Raw genomic sequence first — 20,911 nt, forward strand, 5'->3', positions numbered from 1 at the left:
CGCGGCTGTGTTGATGGATGATTTAGTCACGTAGACAGCTAGGTCCTGACAGCTTTTAGTTACAGCGTTCAGGAACCGTTAAGCAGAACTAAATTAATATTATTACTGGTAAAGTTACCGGGTACCGGACATTTTCTCACCGGTTCCCAACTCCCAACATGTACTACAGTTGCACACCCACACATCTGTGCAACTGTCATTGTTCTGGAGCCTACGTCAGCGTTACATTATCTCATTCCATCTCACCAACAGTTTAATACTCGCACATCCAAACGTAGTCAGAAAAGGGCCTCATCTTCTTTCTGATCGCATGAACGTTATGAAACAACAGTCGCTGTCATAAATCAGCCGCTCACGAACCTTGCCGTTGTCGCCAATTGACCACTTTGTATTAAAATGTCTTCTTTTACTTTTCTTTGACTCATCCTCATCTTTTTGTTGGTTGTTTGTTTCAGCTGGCCTTTTTACCCCAGTAATGTGCCGCCACATTATAGCTAAGGTCCAACGCAATGAAAATGAAAACGTAAAAAAAAAAACCTAATGAATCACTCAATTCTCATTGGCTACCTGCCAATGTGGCAGGTAGATTGACAGTGTTACCCGCCAATAGCAAAATTCACCCGCATTTGGCAGGTGGTCGGGTGTTAATTTCAGGCCCTGTACATAAACACATTAAGTACCTAAACCTGATTCTTAAATATTTTTAAAAAACAAATAAATTTACTGTGGAAATGTTCATGTTTCTCACAAATTTAATTTAATTTAATTTTAATTTATTGCAACTTCCAACAATTAAATAAACTTAAATTAAAATAAAATAACACTGACGACCTTTGACACAAAAAACAATGATTATAATCATTAATGAGGTCAAAGGTCTGGGAATGTTGGCACATATCGAAACAGTCACATATTACAAGAATAATGACATCACACTAAGAATCATTTCACATGATTCACACGGATGAAACGCTCCCTATCCAGTTATTCCAGATCAGATCGGATTACACTTGGTCAACAGGTGTGGAACATGCTTTAATCGGTTCTTATTTCCATGATCTCAAGTGTGTGTTTAACTTGTTATTGACCATCAAGGTGCAAATGGTTTTAAATTGGCATAAACTTGCAAGCCCAGAATCATTCACGATGTTGGCTGAACAAAATGGACCAGAATTGACTGGAATGTGAAAAGGCTGCTTGTTAACATTGGTAACATTACCCAATAGTCTGCTATATTGTCATGTATAGTCAATAATTGTCTAATAAATTACGTCAGCGGAAAAGGACAATGCATTACAAAAGATTACAAAGACAAAAATATTTTCTTTGGAATAGCACACACAGATGAAACTTTAACAATAAGACCAGGAACATGGATTAAGTTCAGTTAAATTTTATATTTACTTTACAAAAGTTATTGTGCTAATTTCTACCCTTGGGAAGGATCACGCTCACCTTGGTCTCGCAGTCCAGGAGTTTGATGGATTTGTCCGTCACCTGTAGCAGCATTTCCTGAGTCCAGATTTTGTCTTTGGAGTCCAGCAGTTTCAGCTTCTTAATAGCATCATCTACCGTAGTGATGGACTCTGTTTTATCCATGATGAACGTAGAGAGATGCTGCAAACATACGCATAGACAAGTGTGAAAGGTCATTGCTAGAATGATGCAATGCGATTTGGTTCATTACATCTGATCTGTATAATGGACTGTTATTTTGCATGTGCAATTAATAAGATCTGTTTACTCTGACAGTCTACTAATAGTGCTATAGTAATGATGTCACCACAATGTCAAGAGTTTCTCATACAACAATTGAGAGACAAAAGGAAATTTTGGCGAGCCACCTGGGGGATACATAAGCAACCTTTTTTTTTTAAAACAATCATGCAAATGTTGTAAAAAATTTGCAAAATGTTAATTTATCCAATATTCTCTATACAGTAAATGTCACATAACTGACTATAAGAGGAAGGAGAGAGCAAAAATGAGTGCAATTGGATGCACTCATTTGGATTGCAATTGTAATGCAAAAAAAATATTTGGCATTTTATCTGACCATTTAGATTTTAAAGCATACATTTTAAAGATTTTAAACGGTACTTCTTGCGTTTTTTCCCTGTGCAAACTACAAAAACTAAACAAATTTAAGCTGCTCTATATTTAATTCCATTGGAGTTTAGGAGATAGTAAACTGGGAATTTAAAGAGATCTTATTATTGATTTTTAGTAGTAGAAAACCAGGTGAATGTCCTGTTTGTCTAAAACATACCTACATATTGTCATTGGGCGTTGCTCTGTGTCGGCATCTTAAAGGAATTAATTGTTATTTTAATAGAGTGAGTAATGTTAGCACACACCTTATAATATTTATATATCCACTTCAGCACTTTAACCACACCTATGTGTGTGTGTGTGTCACAATACATGTCATTTACATGTCACAATACTATGTGACAAACAGTGATCCCTACCCATCAAAGAGAACAAATTATTCAAAGCATCATGCATAATTCATAAGCAGATTAAGTCTTGTCACCAGTTATATAAGGGAAGATCTCAGCATGGCTGCCGTGGATTAACCAGACCATCCAACCACAAACATGTTTATTGTCACATCTGACTTTAACAGGATGTAGTCCAACTAACAAACTACACAAAGGGAAGTTTAACGTACATTTGCTTGCTTTGAGATATTTGCACGAATATGATCTGTTTACTAGAGGGTAGGTCAGTGTTTTTAATGTTTCATTGTAGGTCTTTCAGATCAATTATTTGATTTCTGGGTTTTTAAAGTGCCAGAACATAGATGGTTTTCTAAGAAGAAGAAAAAAACACTTATACACTCATTCACCCTAGCAACAACATAGAACCACCAAGCACCCTAACAACCACCTAAAATTGCCCTAAATTCACTCAAGGACCCTAACAAACCCCAGCAGTGGCCTACAAACACCTTATAAACCTAGTAACTAGCTATCAATCCCTTAAACCCAACACCCTACCAACCAGCTATCAATGACCTAAAACAACTCAAACACACTAGCAACCCCCTAGCAGTCGCTTAAAGCCACTCAAACACCCTAGCAACCAGCTATGAATGAACTCAAACCACTCAAACACCCTAGCAACCACCTATAATTGCCATAAAACAACTCAAACACACTAGCAACCCCCTAGCAGTCGCTTAAAGCCACTCAAACACCCTAGCAACCAGCTATGAATGAACTCAAACCACTCAAACACCCTAGCAACCACCTATAATTGCCATAAAACCACTCAATCACCCTAGCAACCCCCTAGCAGTGGCCTAAAACCACTCAAACACCCTAGCAATGACCTCAAACCACTCAAACACCCTACCAACCAGCTATCAATAACCTAAAACCACCCAAACACCCTAGCAACCTAAAAACAACACATCAGCATCTTGGCGGTGAGTTTTGTAGAAAGAAATACTGTGAATCTGGTAAAAAAGAAAAGAAAAGAAAAAAACCTTAAGTGCCTAAACTCAGATCATGATATAACAGGAGTGTTTAAGCATTCAAGACCTGATATGACTGCTGCTGGCGTGGACGTTTTATCAACAATATGCATATATGAGAGCAAGAAAAAGAGATAAGAGAGACAATATGGCCAATGAGTAAAGGGTGAAAGTGAGGAAAAATAGACCAAGGAAAACAATGCATCTAGATCAGAACAAAGTTCAACAGAAGGTCTCGAGTCAGACCTGGATCAAGGTGCCCTTTTATTAGCGTTTGCGGAAATTAAGCACTTGTTCTGCTGAGGTTCTTTCAGGTTGCAGGTGCATACAAGACATCAGTGCATTTCATCCAATCAAATTCCAGGATCAGAACTAGCCATTGTATAATGCAGATTTCAGATTGCGTTATCTCGGATTATAACAGCTCAGATGGAGCTAAACGCTGCCCTTACAAATCTGATCAGGTGACCTGATTGCTTTATTACGATATCAAGTCATCAGTTGAATCATGTTAAATATTAAACCAAACTCTCGGTGGTGAGGTTTAGCTAATCAACAAGCTTGGAGAGAAGAAGCAGAATTAAAAGAGTTTAGCATCTCGCTCACCTGCACATGGTACTGCGATGTCTCTTGCATGATGACATTCGAGTTTGAGTACTTCTTTCGTTGTTCTGAAAGAAATAGAGATGCAAATAAGACACACTATACTCACAGACTTCCCAGAGGAAAAAGACGCTATCTTGAGTTCCTCATATGCAAAGTAATTTTTTGACAGACATTCATGCAACGAATATAAATACTAGTATAAGTTGTATGTGCAGACAAACACACTCTAACCTGAGTAGTGCCACATTTTGGTGTAAGGAGCGTCAAGGTCACTTAAGCGAGACGTTTCATGTACACGGACAGAAAAACTGATGAAACACCAGCATTTGCATTATAATCGATTCCATGAAACGCATCATTACAGTTAGCGATACAATGCTTGTTTATGAGTCAAAATCATATGAGATACAGGAATACAAATTCTCACTCTTACCTTTCAAACCAGTGAATTCAAATGAAACTTTCTGTCTACAAATCTGCATTAAACATCTCCATTGTGTTAAAAACTCCAGCTGTAATGCTCGAACTGATGGACTTACGGACAGGAAATGTTCTGACAGGCTGGAATCGTGTTTCGCCTGCCTCTTTTATGCGAGGTCAAAGGTCAAGCCATGTAACACATGTAAACCCTTCCTCCCCTCTGTCAATGACTTCAATATCATATCGCTGTTTGTTTTACAGCAGTCCTATAAATCAGCTCAGGGCTGCATGTTGCACGAAACACTCAACTTCACTTTTGCTTTAGAACGGATCAAGTCGTACCCAAATTTCAGTGCCCATATGTTGCTCTTTTATTGCTTTTCATTGCAAACTTTGGTATCTTTTGCACAGTTTGAGACATTCTTGAGATCTCTTCTGACATCTAGAGGAGAAACATGACATGATCGGGGTCTTAGGCAACACTTGAAGACTACAGTAAATGACTCAGTTAGGGTTTAAAAGCCATTTAACAGACATATTAAGTTGAGTTCAAGGTTAAAGCGCATAATCAAAGGCGATTCTCTCTTGAAAACATGTTTTAGTTCAGGACAATGTTTATGGTGTTCTTCTAAGTTCTAGTTATAGAGTTGTAGTTCACCATAATGATAACAAAGTTATGGTGTGTTTAAAATAGTTACAGAAACACCAGTATGGACATGATGTCATGGTGACTGAATGTTTTTGAGGGTTTTTCTCTCTTACTGGTTGATTCATTCAGATAAGCCGATCAAATGTGATATTGGAAATATGAATGAATCACTGCAGCTGCTGAATAACTGTATGGGGGAAATAGTGATGGAATGCCAGCAGTTTATGTACATTATATCACCCTGTAGCCCAAGACTGGTCACCCACTGAAGCTAAGCAGGGCTGAGCCTGGTTAGTACCTGGATGGGAGACCTCCTGGGAAAACCAGGTTGCTGCTGGAAGAGGTGTTAGTGAGGCCAGCAGGGGGCGCTCACCCTGTGGTCTGTGTGGGTCCTAACGCCCCAGTATAGTGACGGGGACACTATACTGTCAAAGAGCACCGTCCTTCGGATGAGACGTTAAACCGAGGTCCTGACTCTCTGTGGTCATTAAAAATCCCAGGATGTCCTTAGGAAAAGAGTAAGGGTTTAACCCTGGCATCCTGGCTAAATTTGCCCCTTGGCCTCTGTCCATCATGGCCTCCTAATCATCCCCATATAGACCCCTTTTGCGCCGACGTCACAGTTACGTCACGGCGCTAGCTGGAGGCAAAACAAAGTGAAAACTGGAGGCGGCCAATACAAACCAGCACAGATTCGGCTACAGAATAAGGAGCTTAAATTATTGTTATTATTATTAAATGTCATCTTGTTGTGTTGTTTGGTGCAAGAATCGATGAAAAATGGATATGCTGTATCTGGAATTTTTATTTCTAGAAAATATTCACTTCATTAAAATCGCACCGTAATGTCACTCTTTACATTGTCGTCTTCTTGGCGCTGGCTAGGCAGAACTGCGGATCGTACCACACAAGTCTTGTACATGACCATTCGGCACATACCGTATTTTCCGCACTATAAGGCGCACCTTCAATGAATGACCTATTTTAGGACATTTTTCATATATAGGGCACACCGGATTATAAGGCGCATAAGATACTGCAGTCAAACGTTTGACTGGGTTTGCGTTATGCATCCACTAGATGTGCTAAAGGGAATGTAGCGAGTGCGCGGCGCCGGAGGCGAGGCGTTTATTAGTAAGCGTGAGCGCGCTGGGGCGGGCACGTAACTTACATTCGCAGCCTGACTCATACGAGTATTCATGTGCGGCGGCTCGCTGACAGCAACAGCTGGCTGTTTTGAGTGAGACGACCCGGTTACTGTGAACGGGGAGCGCTTTATGAACATTCTGTGCCGCGCGAGCAGCGCCGGGGACAGTGTGTCTGTTCATGTGTCTGTTAGTAATGGTGTGTTCACACCGAACGCGAATAGAGCGTCAAATACGCGTCTATCGCGTCTTAGACGCTTGAACATTCGCTCGAGTTCAAATATTTCAACTTGCACGGAAGACATTCGCGGCAAACGCGTCACCCAATTCGCGTCATTCGCAACGCCAAATAATTAAATTCGCGTTCGGTGTGAACACACCATAAGAGTGAGCGCTCGTGAGCGGGCACGTGACCTACACACATAACCTGATTTATACGAGGTTGAACTGGCCGTGTGACAGAGCGGGCATAAGATGGACACGAGCGCGAGTTCGCGGGCGAATTTAATAACGCGGAGCATTATTAACCAATTGATCCATATATAAGGCGCTCCGGATTATAAGGCGCACTGTCATTTTTTGAGAAAATTAAAGGCTTTTAAGTGCGCCTTTTAAGTGTGCGGAAAATACGGTAGTTATAGGCATCTAAAGATTTATATACGTTTTTCTTTACGATCGGTTTCTCTATAAGGTAGGTGTAGAAGTCAGGCCACTCAACCGAGGTAATGTAACGTTAATCCTGTCAGATCGTCCATCCATTGAGTGAGGGTGTAGGCTACGGGTCGGCCAATCTGGTTCCGTCCGTTAAAATTAACTTTTGCAAATAACAATCGCGGTCCTGGACAGTGAGTGACCTTGCACATTAAGATAAAATCTGATTTTCTCCAGTCATTGTTAAAAAACAAGCTAACAAAACTTGCTAACTAGCGTTAGGGAAGCGGCCAGAGGTATCGTTCTGCCTCCACCTAAGCTCCGCCCACAAAAAAAAACATCACCATGTTTACCAACTGAAAAGGGGTCTATACTGATTGGCTTCATCACTGTCTCCTCTCCACCAGTAAGCTGGTGTGTGGTGGGCGTTCTGGCACAATATGGCTGCCGTCGCATCATCCAGGTGGAGCTGCCGATTGGTGGTGGTTGAGGAGATTCCCTCTTCAATGTAAAGCGCTTTGAGTACCCAGAAAAAGCGCTATATAAATGTAACGAATTATTATTTATTATTACCATTATTGGCACATTTGGACTTTTTCTGACTAATATTTTTCTTAATTACTTAATTATAATAGCTATTATTATACATCATTTTTTATTTTATTTTATATTATTCTTTAAATTAAGAATAATCCAGTCTTCAGTGCCACATGATCCTTCAGAAATCATTCTAATATGCCGATTGGCTTCTCGAGAAACATTTCTGATGATTATCAATGTTGAAAACAGTTCATATTTTTGTGGAAACCGTGATCCATTTTCTTTCAGGATTGTTTGATAAATAGAAAGTTCAAAAGAACAGCATTTATTTGAGATAGAAATCTTACGTAATATTATAAATGTTTTTCCTGACACTTTTGATTTGCTGAATGCGTGCGTCCCTGCTGGGGAAAAAAAAAAAGTACACTGTATCATATAAAATAATATTTGATTTGATTTTTCACCAAAATTATATACCATTATTGCACTAATACAGCCAAGCAAAACGAACGCAAATTTTGGCGTGCCAATAAAGCACATTACACTGAAACTGAATTGAGAGATAGTGTGAGAGAGGGTCATCGCCCAGCGCGAGTCTCCGGGGTTAAATGACCAGAGCTAATCATTACCTCTAAATGAGCACATGTTCTTATCAGCTGCTTTACGGGATCACATATCAGAGGTACATTCTCTCACAGCCCCTCCTCCGTTTATCTCTCTCGCCATCTCTCCAGGAAGTCTTCTTCACACTCTTTCCTCTCTTCCTGTTGGATGGAGAGAGTCGAACGGTTTGCACCACGGCATCTTTGTGTAAGTCGAGCTGCGTGCATGTGTTATTCATGTCTGACATTTACTCCAAACGCTTCACAGCATGTCCACAGCTCACAACCAGCGAGATCTAAACGCTGCATGGGACCAACTCCAGCCTCACACACCCGAGAGGGATTCTGGGTCCGCGATAATTGTGCTAATTTAACACTAGCAATTAAACTCACGCCTACAGTTTACCTGAGATGAACCTCGTCGATCGACTTTTCCGGTAACTGGAGCGCCGCCAAAGAAAAACACCAATGTGATCTCTTTAAAGGGTTAGTTCACCCAAAAATGAAAATTCTGTCAGTAACTACTCACCCTCATGTTGTTCCAACCCCGTAAGACTTTCGTTCATCTTCGGAACACAAATTAAGATATTTTTGATTAAATCTGAGAGCTGGATCACTCCTCCATAGGCTTCTTAAGGGATCGAAACTTGCCGGCCCAAAAGTTATGAAAGACATCGTCAGTCCAATAGTCCGAGTGACTACAGTGGCTCAATCTTAAGTTTATCAAGCGACGAGAATACTTTTTGTGCGAAAAAAACAAACAAAAATAACGACTTTATTCAACTATTAATTTCCTTCTCTGTACGGCCGTGATATTTCACATAGTGATATTGCGCAAAGCTTCTAGGTTGCACGTCACACACAGGCTCACTATTGGGCGACGCTGGTCATGTGTGTGATGCGTGACGTACAACCTAGAAGCTTTGCGCAATATCACTACGTGAAATATCAAGGCCCACAGAGAAGGAAATGAATAGTTGAATAAACTGGTTATTTTTGTTTGTTTTTTGTGCACAAAAAGTATTCTCGTCGCTTGATAAACTTAAGGTTGAGCCACTGTAGTCACTCGGACTATTTTAACGATGTCTTTCATAACTTTTGGGCCGGTCAGTTTCGATCCCTTAAGAAGCCTATGGAGTAGTGATCCAGCTCTCAGATTTAATCAAAAATATCTTAATTTGTGTTCCGAAGATGAACGAAAGTCTTACGGGGTTGGAACAACATGAGGGTGAGTAGTTACTGACAGAATTTTCATTTTTGGGTGAACTAACCCTTTAAAGAGATCACATTGGTGTTTTTCTTTGGCGGCGCTCCAGTTACCGGAAAAGTCGATCGACGAGGTTCATCTCACGTAAACTGTAGGTGTGAGTTTAATTGCTAGCGTTAAATTAGCACAATTATCGCGGACCCAGAATCCCTCTCGGGTGTGTGAGGCTGGAGTTGGTCCCATGCAGCGTTTAGATCTCGCTGGTTGTGAGCTGTCGACATGCTGTGAACGAAAGTCTTACGGGGTTGAACAACATGAGGGAGAGTAATTACTGACAGAATTTTCATTTTTGGGTGAACTAACCCTTTTATATCTTGTATCTCCTAGACTGAACTTAAATGGAGGTTTAGTCTTTCGGCTAAATTTTAAACCTGAGAAAAAGATTAAGTTAAGGTCTCAGAAGTGTCTCAAACTGTACTCAGATACCAAGCTTGCCATAAAAGTTGGAGATCTGAATATGAACACAAACATGAGCTGCTATCTACATTCATTTTATAGCAATGTGCGTTAAAGGCCTGTTCACACTAAGAAAGATAACTATAATGATAAAAATAGTTATAAAAATCGTTCTAAATATTAAAGTTCACACCACAACTAACGATAACGGCACAGAGGAATGATTTCGTTGGAATCACTCTCAAAGCGATTTTTTTCAGCTGATGAACGAAAAAAACATTGACAGCCAATCAGAATCTATCCTGCTTTAAAGAGCTTGAGCATTTAAAGTGACGGACGACAAAACTGCAGCTCGCTTATAATAAACAGAACGATATCGTCCGCTGACACCAATATAGTTATAGTTATTTTTATAGTTATAGTTCTTGGTGTGAATGTTAACTGTGCAACTCATTTGTCACTATTATTATTTTGCTTAAGGAATTTCAGGAGAAACATCTAAGGAAAAGTTACTTAAAAATCCTAAACTATGAAAGAGCATCTTTTGAGCAGTATTTTACTTTTGCTTTGGGTATAAAGTTATTTATTGTAGATTTTAGGTCTAACTGTCACATTTCTTCTCCTAACAGCATTTACACTTTCAGCACTTTACAACATATAAACTTCAGTTTAAACAGGATGAAAACATGGCCTTCAGGTGAAAATCTCTACCCTGGAAACCTTTGACCCTCAAAAACAAACATATTTGGACTCTCACACACACACACACACACACACACACACCGTCAGGCAAACCGTTGTCCTAACATGACTGCTGGAGGTCTAGTAACGCTATCTGTCTCACCTCTCTGTCACTCAGCGTCTCTCACCTCTGCGTGTCTCTCACCAGTCTCACTTTCACAATATACACAACAGTCTTTCTCTGTTTGACTCTGTTTGGACTCCATTTAATTTAATTGTATGAACAAAACAAACAGAGACATATTTCAAAATATCATATTTCAAAAAGCCAAATAGCTTTGAAACGACATGATGAAGATATTGTCTCTTTTTATGAACTATCCCTTTAACAAAACAACACTAATTTGTTTTATATACTCTACCATTCAGATTAAGTTAAAAAAAAGTCTCTTCTGCTCACCAAGGCTGCATTTATTTGATCAAAAATACAGCAAAACAGTGAAATATTTTTAAAATTTAAAATAACTGTTTTCTATTTGACTATATTAGTCAAAAATTAATCATTCCATTGATCAAAGCTGAATTTTCAGCATCATTACTCCAGTCTTCAGTGTCACATGATCCTATCATGCTCAAGAAACATTTCTGATTATTTCTGATTGTCCTGCTTAAAAACTGCAATACATGTTGTTAGGATTCTTTAATGAATAGCATTTGTTTGAAATAGAAGTCTTCTGTAACATTAAATATATTTACTGTCACTTTTGATAGATTTAATGCAACCGAAAATAAGATAGTTAAACATTTTCTTTATGTTTCAACCACCTATAGAGAAACTTTTCACCCATTCCTGATGGATAAAATCAAGTCCTAGCCAACAGTTGAATATCCCATTTCCCCCATAAATACAATCACAGATTAAAAATACTCTAGGTTGCAAATACAGTCTCGTGTCGAGCAAACAGGAACAGTCCAAATAAACTGTAACCACCAAGACCAAACCTGTCTCACAACCCCTCCAAGTGTCACCTGTTGTGATGCTGTCGTGCCAATCGGATACGGTGTCCCATCTGGACACAATTCAGGGAACGCCATCTGTTACACATGGACAGCAACAGACACACCCACAAACGTCCAAACACACACACGCCATCCTCTGCGCTTACAGTTTCAGAGCACCATTCTAACATGCACAGTAAACGCTGATATATTAAACCACAAGGGAGTCGCTTTGCAGTTGCTAATGTGTTTTGGGTTTTCGCTATGTGGTTGCTTACTGGAAATTTGAGTCGTATGGAGGTAGTGACCTCTAACTACCACAGCCAAAGATCCCAACCCTCAAAAAAATCCAATAGAAAGGAAAACGGACAGAAGGTAAAGGCAAATGAGAGAAGAAAGCGATTTAACGTATTACATTACTGTTTAAAGGAGTATAGGAGTCGTAATGCTGCCCTGAGCATGAGAACAAATCGGATGAGGACAATACTTCAACTGAATTGAGCTGAATGACACCATTGTCTTCAAGAGCTGCTTCACAGCTGACGATTGACGAATTTATTGAACCAAACTGACTTGAGCTGAATAGTGACACTATCCCAGCGAACAAAAATGATCTGTTCCCATTAAGTTATGAAAACGTTATTGCTGAATGCTCTCTGAACGTTCAAAACGTCCAGATTATTAAATGTTTTGAAAGGTTATGTGAACATTCCATTTCATCATTCTTCAAACATTATTAGAATGTTACTTTGGAATGTTCTCTCTGAACCTTCTAAAACGTCCAGTTAAACGTTTCAAGTAAAAACTTTCCATGTGTAAATAATGTTTTTGTGCTAACTTTTTGAAAACATTATTAAAAGGTCAGATATTTTCTAAACAAATGTTTTATTAACATTTCTAAAAGAACGTATGCTCATAACTTTGAGAGAACTTTACCACAACATTCCCTATGATTGTCTTCTGTAGAGCTGCTTGTTGAATTGAACTCGTTTCATAACTGATGAATTTTACACACACACTGTAAAATATGATTTTTCAAAGTTGTATTGGAGTACGTTTCACAATAAAAATACTATTTCAGTTTTGCCGTTTCTGTGTAAATAACTGTGAAATTTGCCACTATGACCATTGTCTTTTTAGCGCTGCTTTATAGCAAAATATACATTTGTGTCATATTTGATGAAGTTTGCATGATTGATTGATTTTGTTAATTATCCTGTTTATTACTATGATTCTGCTTTGAAACAATCTGTATTGTACAAAGCACTATATAAATAATCTGACTTGACTTGACAGAGCCAATCAATCTTAACACAATGTTTTTCGCTCTTTTATCTGGTGATGGTGTGATAAGTGTGTGGGGGTTTGAAGCGCTCGATCCTGCTCATTTGCATTGCATGAATCTGATGATAGATGGGAGATTTTTTTTGCATGTGCTGGTTTGCAGGGGGCTGATGGGAAGGGAAGTTAAACCGAGGACACGACACAGTAAAACCAAACCCCAACAGATTTAAAGGCACGGCTCATCGCATATGAGCAAACAGAAATGTGAAACTTTGCAAGAGCATCAGGTTTGTGTATGTGTGTGTGTGTGTGTGTGTGTGTGTTTGAGCTCTCTAGGCAGGACTAAGTGTCGTCCCATGGGTCATTGCCAGAGTGCAGAACACACAAAAACATGCTGTGTCTCTTTTGTAAGTCTCAGGTGCATAAATGCAGACTCACATAAACACACAGATGAATTGCACAAATCCTATAAAGAACATGTCCTAGTCATTTTTCACCCCCAAATCTAAAGAGAGACATAAGAAATTATATTTTGCATAAAGAAAATTAGGTTTATTTGTAAGGCCATTAAAATATTTTGCATTGTGACTTTTATGCAATTTTTTTATTATTAAAGGGTTAGTTCACCCAAAAATCCCATAATTTACTCACCCTCAAACCATCCTAGGTGTAAATGACTTTCTTGTTTCAGTCAAACACAATCGGAGTTAAATTTAAAAATTATTATTTTCTTCTGAGTTTGGGGTGAAATCATCCTTGAGATTCTGTCTCTCTCTCATGTTAGTATTACTGTCCAGCTTCCAAAACTCATCAATCACCTGTTAAATCACTGTCACTGTTTCTCTCTCGACTTTATTACAATAAACCATTAGCCAAATGTCCTTTAAGTGTTTGAGCTTCTGAAATGATAAATGTAATTCAGTGAAGGAAGGATCTCTCTGCCCTCTTCTGCATGTTGCCCTCTCCTACTTTTTCTTGTTTTCTCAAAAGCTCAAAAGCCTCTTTTATGTGCATGTCAGACCGGGTCGAGAACACGCCCCCTTTTTCCAGACACACCCGACTGGGCACAGAGGCAGACTGTGTGTACATTTACTCCGAGACGCACACCCCCGGAGACACACACACCTAGTCGTCATGACGGCAGGTGCATAATAAACACCCTGCTTTATGCGTTCATTTAAAGTTGTCCATTAGTCTCACTAAAAAAGGCCATTTATGTCAATATAAAAATAGATATGCTCAAAGGTTCTTTATTGGCATCAATGGTTCCATGAAGAACCTTTAACATCCATGGAACCTTTTTATTGGATAAAAGGTTCTTTATAGTAGGAAAAAAGTTATTTAGATCATTAAAATGTTCTTCAACCTAAGAAAAAACAATAGTTCTTTTTAGAATGTTCACTGATGGTTCTTTGGGGAGCCAAACATGGTTGTTCTATGACATCACTGCAAAAACACCCTTTTGGAACCTTCATTTTTAAGAGATTATTTAAAGTAAAATATGTAAAACCTTCCATTCTACGACGTATCTGATTGGTTAAGTTGCATTTAAAGTCCTTGTAAAATAAAAGTTATACACAAATCTGTGATCAAACATAAATTGAAGTCAGTAACACCAAAAGTAAAATACACCGGAAGTAAATCGTTCCCATTATAAGTGATTTGTCTGTCACTCATGACCTCAATAGTGTGAGGTCAGTCTGAAATGTCCTTGCGCACTCATTTGATAGGCAAACGTCTGATTGTTGTGGTTTATCTGAATCGCAGCGAGGCCTGTGAGCACCGTGAGTATGTGTGTGATACACATGCAAATGTCCTACAGTACGACGCACACGTTGACATATCATACAGAGTGCCTTTTTAAAGAAAGCAGGAAACAGGATGTGAAGTCATAGAAGGGGGAAGAGCCATATAAACACACATGCAATAAACCACATCCATGCACAACTATGTCACAGGTAAACATTGGGACTTATTTATGAAGGTCACAGTGATTAATTTGAAGTAAAATTTTGTTTTGTTGATCATGAAACAACACTCCCGTCAGAAAATGTCCTAACCCTATCCTTATCCCTACCCCTAAACCAAACCCTACCCATAGGTATCCCTAAAATCAAAGGGAAATGACCGGTGAATGACACTGATGTAGAAGGACCTAATCCTGGTTGTAAGCTTAAACTTGACATAAACAGTAAACGTGTCCCTCAAATCTGATCTGGTTGATTGGAATGTTGTTCCAGGATCAATAAATATGTTCATCCTGGAACATGTTGCACTTGGTGAAATCAGGTTCACCATTCAGGAAATACAAGCAGAACAAACAGAATGGCGCTTGCAACTCCAACGTCATGGGTTCGATTCCCAAGGAATGCAAGAACTGATAAAATGTATAGCTTGAGTGCAATGTAAGTCGCTTTGGCTAAAAGCATCTACCAAATGCATAAATATAAAAAAGAAGTATATATATATTTAAAAAATTAGTATTGGTTTGTTTAATTTCTTACCATAGCAACTTAATAAAATGTACAAAATATATTAAAGGTGCTTTTGGCTATTTTATTTTATCTATTTAAAATATTTGTACTTAAATATTTTATTTTATTTTACTGGTAATTATTTGCTCACAGCACTTTTAATTTACAAATAAATGTGACGTTTACTTACCGAACAGGGTCTTGGCACTGATCTTGCTGTCCGATCTGGCCACCCCACTGCAAAGAAGAGCAGATGAGGATGAGGAGGGTGGTGGACGATGTCTGCTCTTCATCGCTGTACAGTCTTTAGTTTTGATTGAAATGTTCTAGACGGCACACACTCGCTGCACTGGTCTAAAGTGAACGCTGCATGGCACAGATTGTTTGAGACTGAGATCTACAGGTTGTGAGAGCATAGGCGAGTGAGGAAAGGGGTATGAGCGAGACACACAGACACACAGAGACAGGCTGTTTCCAACAGGGCAGGAAAGCAAACACTCCCAAACAGTGCAGCTCTGTTAACTTAGACTGTAACATACATACACACACACACACACACACAATCTCACAAAAAAAAAAAATCACTAACTACAGGATGTTTGGCTAGGTGTGTGTAGGTCCCAGAAAAACATAAGCTACGTTCAATTTACATGCATATAATGCCAGAAACATGTTATTTGAAAGTACGCAAAATGCATTGAGCCAATGCACTGCAAGATTGGTGTATTTAACAAGAGGATGTTTCGTAAAATAGCTCACTATGCAAGTTATTATTTTGAAAAAGTATCGTCATAACATAAAAATAAGCTGTGAATTTTTTTTTTATTAACTACAATAAAAAATGACATGTACTAATGTAATAATTACTAATGTAATTATATATATACATGAAATACGGTATGAAAAAATATGGAAAAATACACCAAAAATTGCTTGTCTTCGTATTTATATAATTCAATATTGAATGGTCTGATTTAAAACTTTCAATTTTTCTATAATGTGACATTTGAGAAAAAAAACAATACTAAAATGTAACTAAAACTGTATTTAAACAATAAAATATGAACAATTAAAAGTAAACCTAATTAGAGCTAAACTGATTTTGAAAATCAACTAGTGAACTATAATAACTGCTCAGTATAGGGGGCGATATAGTTTCCTTCGAATGTCTGTTCTATTAAACCAGGTACGATACAATCCAGGTAACTAGATAAAAGACATAACGAGATAAATTAACTTTAAACTGTTGCACCATTTATTGACCGTGCATTGAGTACTTGCGTTGCGTTATGAATTGCGACAACATATTAAGTTGAGCTTGCATAGTTAGAAGCTTCTCCATTCACGTGACTGTGTATTCGAGCGTGAGACTTACTTGCTTGGTTTTGTTGGGGTCCCCAAAACATTCATGTTCTACGACATCCACCTGTAACAGAGAGCCAGACAGAAGAATACAGGGTCACTGACACCAAACTTCACTCAGGAAATGAAACACATCACACATGGCACAGCAATTACAGTAAATCCCTGTATTTTGTACTATAATATCTCCCTTAACTTCCCACAGGGTGCGTCTGACCTGTATGAATTGTGCAGTAATGCACTAATGACTCTTAATTTGAATAATTTGAGGCTGGTTAAGACCTGCGTCATCACTTTGGCCTCTTTAAATTGTCACAAATTGCCACCTTACTTTGTGTTAATCTCTCGCTAAACACCAAGCTATTCTTGTTTTCCACGTCTCCACTTCCCTCTTTCAAAGGCCTTTCCATTGTTTCATTCTTTCTCTGTTCTGGCCGCTGTGAATAATTCATCTCTGTGTGACTCTTGAGGCACACGACTCCTTTGAAGAACGGTAAATGTACCAAACAGAGCATGAACCGACTGTCTGCATCCTGTCTGCAATTGGTTCAGCTCTTGAACAATAAATACGTCATTATAAACAAACAAGTCATTCCAAACAAATGGAGGTTCAAAAAACATTTTCTAATCACTCCAGCACGACTTAAAACTATCCAGTTTTCTTAATTTGAGTAGAACATTATTTAAACGTTAGCATAACGTTTTTCAGCATTTTACAACAACTTCAAAGCTGCAGTCCATAGCTTTTTTGGGGTTAAAAATTATCCAAAATACATATTTGAGAAAATACATAACCAGCCAGTGTTCAAAACTCTCTGCTTGCCATAGCTAGATTCAAAACGGTAAGCTTGTAATAATGTTTTTAATTCCAGTGGTACTGGTGGATTTCCGCGGGGGATTCGAGCATGTCTTTGCGCCATTATCAAACGACAATCACCAGTGACACCTGGAGATTCACCCGCTGTAAAACGCAAAAGACTTCGTTCGGACTTCGGCTACAGAAAAAAAGAAACTGCAAGCGGACATGCGAAAACAAGGATACATATCGGAAGGACATTACATGTAGTCACGCAATGCTGACTTGTTAAAGGTCCCGTTCTTCGCGATTCCATTTTTCAAACTTTAATTAGTGTGTAATGTTGCTGTTAGAGCATAAATAATACCTGTAAAATTATAAAGCTCAAAGTTCAATGCCTAGCGAGATATTTTATTTAAAGTAACACCAAGTAACTTTTCCTCAGCGATCGCCCTACAGGTTGGAAGCGGAATTGTCCATTACCGCTGTCGTAAATAATTTAGCCTAGCGCAGCCTACGGTCGCACGCACGCTCGCTGTTTATCCAGCACCGGCTTTGGAATCAGCAATGGCAGACATCCCAACCTGCAAGAAGTCATTTCAGGGAGGTATATATTGGTGACTGGATTGTTGACGGGGGGGGGTGGCGGGTTGACTAGCTTTCGCGAGTCACACTCGCAAGGTCTCTCGCTCTCTCCCTCTCTGCCGTGCTCGCGCTATGTATGTTATGCGCGCAGTATGTTGTGTCTCGCATGCGCGCTCTAGATTCCGGCAGATTTGAACTAATTTTCGGGCATCAGGGAGACGCTATCAATATGCGGGAGACTCCCGGGAGACTTGGGATGTCTGCAATGGCCACAGACAATTTGAGGAAGTGGTGGGGGAAGTGACGTATGCCGTAAAACAGTCGAATTTTGTAGTTCTTTTTGTGCACGGGTTCCTACCCGAAACCCGAAGTTACATAGTGCCAGTAAAAGCGATACAGACCACGTCAGGCTATGGCAGACGTGTCATTTAACTTATTTTAAGTCGATGTACCATCACAAGGGTCTTGGAAATATATTATGAAGGTTGAAAAACTACATAGTGTTACTTTGTACTTTCTGAAGGAGGGACTTCATAGAACAAGGAAGTCATCGGGGCGTTTTTTTAACAGTGAAAACAGCGGTATACAGATAAGTAAATTGTGTGAAAAATACTGTGTTTTTTTACACGCGAAACATGAACACATGTTATATTGCACACTGTTAACACAATCAAAGCTTCAAAAAAACATGAAGAACGGGACCTTTAACATTAACAATTTGAGAACAAAGTATAATTTGCACGGTTTTGCGTGATATGTTAGATTTAATCAGCGCGATTTACTGCAATGTCAGAACCAGAACAAAAGTGGATGTTTCTTACTAGTTCAGATGACATTTTCCGGTGAAAATTATTATTAGGGATGGGAATTGATAAGATTTTATCAATATCAATGCCACTAACGATTCTGCTTATCGATCCGATTCTTTAACGATTCTCTTATCGATTCCTGATAGCACTGTGTGGAAAAAAGTAGTCATGCTTTTTCGGTGGGGGGGGGGGGGGACAAGTAGTTTTATTTGTTTTAAAGCCTACACTTGAGTAAGCAAAGTGTACTTTTTATGTAATTTATGTAATAAATGGAACCTTATTGTAAAGTGTTACCGATTAGATATACACCGATTAAACGTACCGTGAGTTCAATGTTGGAAAGGTCAATTGTTTTAACCATTCATTAAAACGAATCGGTTCAAATGAGTCATTAGTTCGCGAATTGGACGTGTCATTATCGGACGTGTGCCGGCGGTTGGACATCCCACAAAATGTGTCATCACAGAAAACATTTCATCACTGGATAGTTTTTTTCGTTTATTTAAAGTGTGGTTTATGTCAGCTGAATGTGCGGAACGCTTTTCAGAGAAGATAGGCAACGTATTTTAGCACAATTCACACCCAGCGGTATCCTAATTCAGGAAAAACACATCTCTGAATGCTCCACATGAAACTTTAGTCTCCCGACCTTACCATCGTGTCGTTTATTTTGATTAATATGTGCGAGGGAGAGAGAGCAAGACAGCGCTTAGTTTTGAGACGGTGAAGCCGCCTTGCTCCGAAGAGAGAGAGAGTGCGCGCGCGCGACCGGGGCTCTCTCTCTCTGATCGTTCAGTTAAACAAGCGCAGCAGTTCATCTACTTTACTCACCGATCAAATAAGACTTTGGCGGTACAAAAATTCGCTTTGGACGCCGTGCTATGGTGCTTGATAAAGGACAAAAGGGACAGTTGTGAGTTCACGGTCTGTATACATACTATGGCTGACTCAGAGCAGGAGCATCGATAAGAGGACTCGTTAACGTCGAGGGCATACAATATCGATGGATCGTAAAACTTAGAACCGGTTCTCGAGTGGAACCGGTTTTCCATTCCCATCCCTAATTATTATGTTGGTCATACTTACCAAAAGAATAATCTGTGATTCTGAATGCCAGTATCCACACCGGCGCGGCGACTGACAGCCTCACACTCTCCTCAAACACTGTGTTCATCCGCGCTGTGCCGTGTCGAGGGTGTTGAAGTACAACTCGCGTAAAGTTGATAATTCCGCGAATGACTGCAATTGCAGATTTCGAACAGAGATGGCGACAAAGAGGAAAAACTGCAGACTGCAGCTTTAAAGTCCCCATGACATCAAAACTGAAGTTTTTTTGGCTTTAAGTTTGAATATTTCCGCCTTAAGGTTGTCTATAAGCTAGTGTGCTCCAAAACAATGACAAAATTCGCATTTAGAAGATATAAGCGTTTAAAACTTACAGTCTCTCACTTCTACCAATATGGATCAATGATTTTGATGACATCATGGTGCACTTCAGCTTCTCATCAGATTCTGGCCAATCAAATGATCTCTAGAATCTGAAGCTCCGCCCCCTACATTATAAACAGAGGCTGAAGCTGCGGCTAAAATCGGTCACTTGTTCACACATTTACTATTTTCTACATGGTGAATGGCACAGTGCACCATATAGGGAATAGGGAACGAAATATGCTTTCCATTGCGGCGAATGAAGTCTGGTTTCACGTGAACCACCGCAGCTCCGGTCCAGCGACACGATACGACAGCACAGAGCGGATCATATGTGCGAGTCAGCGCAGACCAGAAAACGTATCGGACGCATCTGAATTCTACACAAAAATGCTGTATTTTAAAGCGATATGGAGGAGATTAGGAGGAGAAACATTAGAGATTAGGAGGAAACTGAGGCTTTATCGAGCTCAACAGCTCTGGCTGAGCCGTGATATAAACGAAACGCTATTGGCTATTTTTTTAAAGGGGAGGAGCTGTTCAATATGTCCCGCCCTGTCCTCCTGTTTCAGTGGAAATTACATCAACACTTTGAATAATGCTGCACGTTTCAAGGCACTTCAGTGGGACTTTAGAGTTACCATCCACATTATTTGAACTATTAAAATCTATCGAAGGGGGAAAAAAATCCAACAAATGTCGTATCAAGGTCGTTTTCTCTCATTGTGAGAACTTG

General features: G+C 39.3%; 1 protein-coding gene across 2 annotated transcripts in view; it reads right to left on the reverse strand.

Moving 5' to 3' along the window:
- The window catches only part of eps8l2 (EPS8 like 2), a 56,234-nt gene that overhangs the window by 19,521 nt on the left and 15,802 nt on the right, over positions 1-20,911 (reverse strand). Inside the window, exons 2-5 of one of the 2 annotated variants that reach the window (XM_056272631.1) lie at positions 16,571-16,621; positions 15,386-15,432; positions 4,088-4,152; positions 1,456-1,617 (exon numbers count right to left, since the gene is read on the reverse strand). In XM_056272631.1, coding sequence (XP_056128606.1) covers positions 1,456-1,617; positions 4,088-4,152; positions 15,386-15,432; positions 16,571-16,605 — 309 coding nt within the window. In that variant the 5' untranslated portion in view covers positions 16,606-16,621. Of the gene's footprint in view, positions 1-1,455; positions 1,618-4,087; positions 4,153-4,318; positions 4,396-4,520; positions 4,617-15,385; positions 15,433-16,570; positions 16,622-20,911 lie in introns of those variants that run through there. The other variant, XM_056272633.1, reaches the window with a different exon arrangement.

This window comes from Rhinichthys klamathensis, unplaced genomic scaffold (genome assembly GCF_029890125.1).
Source record: "Rhinichthys klamathensis goyatoka isolate OS25496 unplaced genomic scaffold, OSU_Roscu_1.1 h1tg000341l_1, whole genome shotgun sequence".
In the NCBI taxonomy this organism is placed as follows: domain Eukaryota; kingdom Metazoa; phylum Chordata; class Actinopteri; order Cypriniformes; family Leuciscidae; genus Rhinichthys; species Rhinichthys klamathensis.